The sequence below is a fragment of the Aythya fuligula genome, chromosome 5 (genome assembly GCF_009819795.1).
Source record: "Aythya fuligula isolate bAytFul2 chromosome 5, bAytFul2.pri, whole genome shotgun sequence".
Taxonomy (NCBI): Eukaryota; Metazoa; Chordata; class Aves; order Anseriformes; family Anatidae; genus Aythya; species Aythya fuligula.
In genome coordinates, this window is record NC_045563.1 from 7,690,162 (window position 1) to 7,696,936 (window position 6,775).

At 54.8% G+C, this 6,775-nt stretch overlaps 1 protein-coding gene across 2 annotated transcripts; it reads right to left on the reverse strand.

The window, feature by feature from the left end:
- Window positions 1-900: 900 nt before the first annotated feature.
- On the reverse strand, window positions 901-4,851 carry ZBTB25 (zinc finger and BTB domain containing 25). Of its 2 annotated transcripts, none has more exons than XM_032188645.1 (3): window positions 4,821-4,851; window positions 4,058-4,237; window positions 901-2,522 (listed from the first exon to the last, which is right to left on the reverse strand). In XM_032188645.1, exons 2-3 carry the CDS (start codon window positions 4,228-4,230, stop codon window positions 1,385-1,387), a joined length of 1,311 nt encoding a protein of 436 aa, XP_032044536.1. In that variant the 5' UTR covers window positions 4,231-4,237; window positions 4,821-4,851; the 3' UTR covers window positions 901-1,384. The 2 variants fall into 2 exon arrangements, with proteins under 2 accessions (XP_032044536.1, XP_032044535.1); XM_032188644.1 differs by lacking the exon at window positions 4,821-4,851 and adding an exon at window positions 4,523-4,569.
- Window positions 4,852-6,775: the final 1,924 nt, after the last annotated feature.

Genomic DNA, 6,775 nt, shown 5'->3' on the forward strand with positions numbered 1-6,775 from the left:
ATTGCACATCTTGCCCCGGGACTGTTTCAAAGACCACAGCTCAAGGGGCCTGGCTACAAAGAGATGCAGGCCAGGCATTTTGACAGCAAGCTGTTCTCACCATTGTTCGGATGCCCCTCTCCTAAGACAATGACTCAAGTCCCCAGGGGCTGGCAGGACGCCCCCAGCACGCTGCTGCTCCCCCCAAGCTGGATAATGGGATTACTGGGCAGGGAGGGAGCCTCGGCTCTTTGCTGCAGAGGAAATCTCTGTGCCACAAGAGCACCGTATGTCTGGCTGGGGCCCTCTGCTCAGGAGCCTGCTCTTGAGGGATGGATGGGCTGGAGCCTGTCTGGCAGGAGGCGTGGGTACCTTGGGTGGAAAACTACACGGGGATGAAACATCAATCCAAGAGGAACACGTACAATTTTAAATCCCTCTTGGATATGATTACTTTTCAGAAATCAAGTCATGATAAATGAAGGGTAAAAAGAGTCTGTTTTACCATTTTAAGTGGCTCCAGAAGTACAGAAGAAATAGCACATTATATATTTGTTCCTAGTAAAACCTTGTGAATTATTTAATCCTCTGACTCAGGTCAGGACATGGTCCCCAGAGAAGCTCGCTGAGGAGTGGACACTCCCTTGCAGCTTTCATCCCTTGGTGCAAAGACAGCTCAATACTGGGACACGACCCTAGGGGGGCATCCACATATCTCTGTTCATGCACTAGCCCTTGACAAAGGAGGAGCAGGAAAGAGGAAAAACGCATGCAAAGCCCTTGAGCTCATGTCTCAAAGTAAATGTAAACGATTCTACTGACGAACACTCCGGGGCTGGTTGAACACAAGGTTGCCACCCCTGCAGCAACACCATAACCAATTCCCTTGAAAAGATCAGTCTTAGGGCTCCCGTGTGTATTTATATAGAGGTTTATTAACTGCAATTATACAACACAAACTTCAAGATTTATCTCCTTGAGATATTTATTTAAATTAAAAACAAACTATCTGGGGAAAGAACAATATATATGTCCCTCTACATTTCCCTCAACTTCAGAAGCGCAATTCTAGGGGATACAAACATCCTTTGATGCTACTCAGTGTATTAGGGAATGTACAAACCTCACGCCCAGCAACACAATAAGAACTGGAGTAAAGCAGAGTCATAATAAATTCACATTTATCAAAATGTAACTGAGTTACATGAAGGCTTCCAAGAAGGACTTGGATTTGAATTAGCTTGAGTTTAAAAGTTAGAGAAGTAAAAAAGTAAACACACAGGCCAAACACACACAGTTCATCACTAGCTCAGTGGTGACGGGAACATTGGTTAAAGACAGTTCTAGAGAGCAGCCACCCACTGCACGGAAACTGCCCGCATATCCAGCGCCTGAAGGGGAAGGACTACTCTACCAGGATTGTGTCCACGCTCTCTTGGATAAGATCAGACTCCAGTATACATTCGTCCAGGTGGTCTTGAGATAAACCGGGGCTCTTCCCCACGCTCTCACTGTCACCGTAAGGACGAAACCTGGGGGTGGCGGGGCTCTCCAGCCGCTGGCAGCGGCCGTACTTGGGCTGCTTCCCTCTGTGCGTGTACATGTGTTCCAGCAACTGGCTCTTCCGGAAAAATGCGCGGCCGCAGATGGTGCAACTGATTTTTCTCTTTCTCGAGAAAGAGAAATTGCAGTTCAGCTCCACCGGCTCATGGTCCTTGGAGATGAGGGAGAGCTGGCCGATCTGCAGAGGCTCGAGGTCGCCGCAGCTCGGGTGCTCCAGCTGATGCTCGTCCTCTTTGAGGAGGAAGGCCCCGAGGCGGTGACCCTCCCCGGCCTCCCTGCTCTCCGCCAGAGGCTGCACCTCGCCGAGGTCGCTGCTCTCCAGGATGGAGGCCGGCACGCCGAAGGGCAGCGAGCCCGAGACGTGGGTGTGCAGGTGCTCCCGCAGCCCCCCCCGGGAGTCGAAACGCTCCCCGCAGTAGTGACACAAGTGCACCCTGAGGCTGGCCTTGGCAAAAATGGGGTTTGCCACATCCGGAGAAGGAGGGGTGCAGCTCTGGGACACCACAGGCTCCGAGTCACACTTCTCCTGCTTTACGGAGACGGAGAGCTTTGGCAGCTCTTCCGCTGGCTTGACCAGAGCAGCCGGCTGTGCGGCGGGGCGAGCAACCTGCTGCTCGAGGGAGCTGTCGTCGAGCCCGATGGCGAGGGAGAGCTGCAGCTGCGGGTGGTCGCCCTGGGCAGAAGACCTGCCACCAGGCTTGGCCAGCGTCTCCTTCGCTCCCAGACGTTCCTTGGCCGTTTTGTGGGCAGTTGAGATCTGGATCCCGTACAGGTTTGAAGACTGCACGGCCTCTGAGGGGAACACCTGGTTCATCTCGATGGCGATATGCGAGAGGTGGTCAGCGTGGAGAAAGCGGATGCCCTCCTCCAGCCGGCTCTGGTTGACGGTCTGCTTCGGCCCCTTCCCCGTGTACATGATATGCAGCAAGTAACTGAAAATGTCAGGCTGGATGTCTGCAGGCTGGATCTTTATGCATTCACTGAAACAAGACAGATGATTAAGTACATACTCGGCTCCCAATTACAGCCCTGATCCATTATCTGCCCATTCATTTGCGCCGCCGTTTGCTTTTAGACCGTGGGCACTGCCGCCTGGCTCCAGAATCAGGGCGAGCAGCGCTCCTTGCCAAGACCTGAGGAAGCGCATATGCCTTGTAGAGCATGTAGAGCAGAGTGACTGATTTTTTTTTATCTGTGGGACTGTAACAACTGCGTGCACAAGTGCACCGAAGAACCAGCTTCCATCTACCCCTCACTCGCATGCACACCCAGCTGTGATGGGGCATAACCAGCAGTGCCGTGCAAGCTGCACCTCTCCTGTGTGTGCCGCTCCAACGACAGGAGGCAGAGAGCATCTGCGTGTTTAAGTAATAAATTCAGCTGCCACCACTGCGTAATCTTTATGAGCTTTGCACTTAAGTGTCAGCAAACAATGTCTATCGCCCGGGAAATCTGCTCATCTTCTCACGCCCAGCCGAAGGGCTGTGTGCGGGTGGATAATGATTGTCTGCCGAAGGTGCTGGAGGCCGCGACCCTCACCAGCATGGGCAGGAAGGGGAACAGAGAGGGATTAATCAGTTACAAGCAGCAAGCTCCAGCTCGGAGGCGAGATTAGAACTCGGCACCGACGTCGTTATACCTGCAGAACCACTTAGGACCCAGCCAGGTGAAACATCGGAGCAGCAGCTTGAAATAAGTGGGTGATCGCAGTCCTGCCCCTTATCTGCACGAGTCTGAGGCGCAGACCTGTGATAAGGCTCCGGCTCCCTGATTGCTTCAAGCCCGCGGATCCTGCCAAAAGGGACAGTCCCACCCAGCAAGCCGAGCCGGAAAAGCCATCTAGCCAAATGTGTTTTGCTCTCTCTTTGCTGGGGTAACTCCTGAGGCCACACCAACGCTGGTGCCAGGAAGGCTGCATGGGAACGCGTGGCCAGAGCGTGGGCAGGGCTGCGCCTCCCTCCCGGCCCGCGGCGGCTGTGAAAGTGCAAGATGAGTGCTCAGCCTCACGGCGGTGCCTATGGCATGGACACCTGCTGAGCGGGACCTGAAACTGGGCTTCACTGGTCTCTCCAGAAAGGCACGAAGCCTCCGCACTCCAGCAAGCACGCAGAGGAGCAGCGGCCTGTCACTGGGATTATTCTGCAGCCAACAGCGCCAGGTAGCCGAATGGCCAGCGCACGCAAAGCCTGAACACACCGGATCTGAGCAAGGGGACTGCACAAAAGCCATCACAAAGTGACAGATGCATCGCCACAAGGCAATGCGTGTCCTTGCAATGCCAGCCTGCGAGGTGTCACTGCACAAGGACCGGGGCACCCATGCGTTTAATCCCTCTGCTCACACAAATCTCTCATCTCTGAGATGCAGGGCCTGAACGGCAGCGTGCGCTGGCTAACGAGGGTGGTTTTATGGACTGCACGACACCTTTAGAAAAAGGGGAAAAGCTGAAAGTCAAGCAGAGCAGTTAAAGGGTAAGAGCAGTTAAAGGGTAGGTAAGAGAGCTGTGCGTCCTTACCTGGTCTGATGGATAAATATCATCTTAAAATAGTTTGAAAAAGCAGCTAGCACCGCTCTGTGGGCTTTGAAGTAAACATCTCCAATGGCAACTGTGCAGTCGCACAGGAAGCCAAACTCCCGCTGCATGTTCAGCTGCTGGAGGAGGAGGACGCTGTGGCCGCTCGTGTCCATGGCGTGTCTGCAGGGAAGAGAACAAGGCGTTCATCTCTGCAAGAAACCCCAGGGCTCCCACAGGCTCAGCCGCTGGTCTCTCAGCACTGAAACGATGCTGAGCACGGAGGCAGAGCTTTGGGGAGCCTCGTCCCTTCCCACCGACACCCCAAATCCCAGCTCCCGGAGCTGAGCGCCTCTCCCCGACTTCGCCAGGCTGCTGCCACAAGCAGGGCAGCTTCTCCCACGGGAAAAAAAAAAAAAAAAAAAAAAAAAAAGCGTGCAGGTGCCCTCTTTGCCCCCCGACACACACCTGTGGCTGGGCACAACCGGTGCCATTCAGGAGCCGGCTACACCCGCGGCCCGGAGCGGAGGAGAGGGGCACGGCAGCGCGCACACAGAGGGAGCCCTGTGCCGCCCAACAAAGCCCTCATTGTACAGCGCCGCGCCGACGGCCCCTTTGCAAACAAACGCTGATATTCCCTATTGTTTCCCCCGAAAATTACACCCGGGGTGGGAGGGGGGGGGGGAGAAAATGAGGGGGAGGAGGAAGAGGAGGATGAGGAGGAGGCTGCGCTTGCTGGGCAGCCTCCCCCCGCGCAGCCTCTTACCCGCGGAAGCGCAGCCCCGGCTCTGCGCGGCTCCGCCCGCTCCCTGCGCGGCGGATGGGGTGGGCGCTGCTCCCCCCGTGCTTCCTGCCACCCAGCCGGGCCGGGCAGAGCCGAGCCGAGCCGGGCCAAGCCGGGCCAGGCCGCCCCCGCCTTGCTGCGGTGGCTCCGGGTGGAAAAAGTGACCGCCGGGGCTGCGCGGGGGTTGCGCGGTTGTTGCGCGGCCCGGAGCTGAGCGCAACGGCAACCGCGCAACGCCAGCCTCAAGCTGTGCCCTTGACTCAAAGTTCCCTGAGCCATCAGCCCGTGCTTTGTTTCTTCTGGTGAAATAAAAGGGCTCATGGTGCCCTCCTGCGCTCCTCGGACAGCAGCAGGAGCCAGGTGTGACGGAGCTGCGCTCCTGCTGCCCCTCGTGCAGCAATACCCGCTCTTCTTCCCCCCCCCCCCCCAAAAAAAAAAGCTGGCAGAAAGTGGTTGGAGGTTTCGTGCTCTGCTCTCCTGTTGTTTAACATATTTATCGAGCCATGTGCAGAGTGAGTGGCTATTTGCAGACGGCATGCTATTTATTTAAATGATTAATAATTTACGTGTTATCTAGGTTGACTCCAGCCCAAAGAGGACTTTGAAGAGCTCCGGAGAAGCTGGAGCCAAAATGATGGGAGCGACGATGGGAAGTGGAAGCTGGTGTTTGGCTGTAATATCCCAGGGCCCTGTGGGTATGAGGTGACACAGCCTGCACTGCTGGGCTGGGATGCGAGAGCAGGACATGATTGCAGCTATCTCCACAGACGTGTCTGCTCGCTGTTCCTCCGTGGCCAGAAAATAATAGTAAAAAATACATTGGGAAGGCAAATATCATGGGAGGTCGCTGAGAGCCTGGGGATGGAGTGAAAAACAGGGTGACATGTGCCCAGTGTCACCCAGAGGTGGCAGAGGCTCCTCCAGCAACTTGCGTGGGGAGGGCTGGGACACAGCAGAGCTGCACGGGCACCTTTTGTGCTGCCCTGTGCAAGGAGCTGCAAAGAAAAACACTGGTGAACTATGGAAAAAAACAAGCAAACAAGCAAAAACTTTTCAGTGCAATTTGAAAAACATGACAGGGTTGGCATATGGAGGCCATTTGGCCTATGAGGCAGGAAAAAGGCTGAAGGAGGTGTGCAGGTTCGCCCTCCGGGCATCACCCCCTCGAGCCAGGCTGCAACATGGCAAGGAGAGAAACGAGGGCATCTGTGGGACCCATTTTGAAAGCTCTGCTTTTATTCAGCTGTGGTTAGAAAATCCCCAAACGTGCACAGGGTGAAGGGGTGGTGTCCCACTTGGAAATCAGGACTCTCTTAACTTGGTTTGTCAAGTTAAGATGCCTTGGGGAAACTTTGGGAGCAGGGATCAATGCCGGTACATGTAAATGTTGTAGGTGGCTATTTTGGTGCATTCTTTCTGTTGTTACTTTTGTAGCTTTTGCCATTTTCAAACCTGTAATCACATCTTTTAAGTTGGCTACCACTAATTTTTTCCCTTCAGCTTGTCTGGAGCTAGAAGGGATATTGGATACTTGCGCTTGACACGAAACTGATGGCGTCTTTAGAAAACGTGTCCAAACAAAGGAGCTCTGCAAATTAAACGCTTCTGATGCGTGCGGGGAACAACTGATGTCAGTTTAGGGGTGGAAAAGTCAAGTGGCAAGCCCAGGAGAAAAGCCTGACCTGGCAGATGTTTCCTAGCAGCCCCGTGGCAGGTAGCAGAGCGGCTGCCCGCAGCTTCGGGAAATCCCATTTACTCACCCGGGACAGTTCAAGTGGAGCTGGAGTGGTTCAGGGAGAGTGATGGGAGGAGGGCCTGGGAAAACTCAGAGAGAGAGAAGGGAAAAAAAATAGTGCTCTGCTCGGGATCTGTGATTAAACGTGGTAGCGGCTGCCAGCTCCTGCGCTCTGCATCAGTGTATAAAGAGGGACGGCAGG

Bases quoted from the DNA above. Each gene is read 5' to 3' on its own strand.
- ZBTB25 (XM_032188644.1), bottom strand. From the start codon at position 4,548: ATGGCACCGGTTGTGCCCAGCCACAG. The intron at 4,238-4,522 runs GTGTGTGTCGGG...TCTTCCCTGCAG, and splicing joins CCGGTTGTGCCCAGCCACAG to ACACGCCATGGACACGAGCG. The intron at 2,523-4,057 runs GTAAGGACGCAC...GTCTTGTTTCAG, and splicing joins ATATTTATCCATCAGACCAG to TGAATGCATAAAGATCCAGC.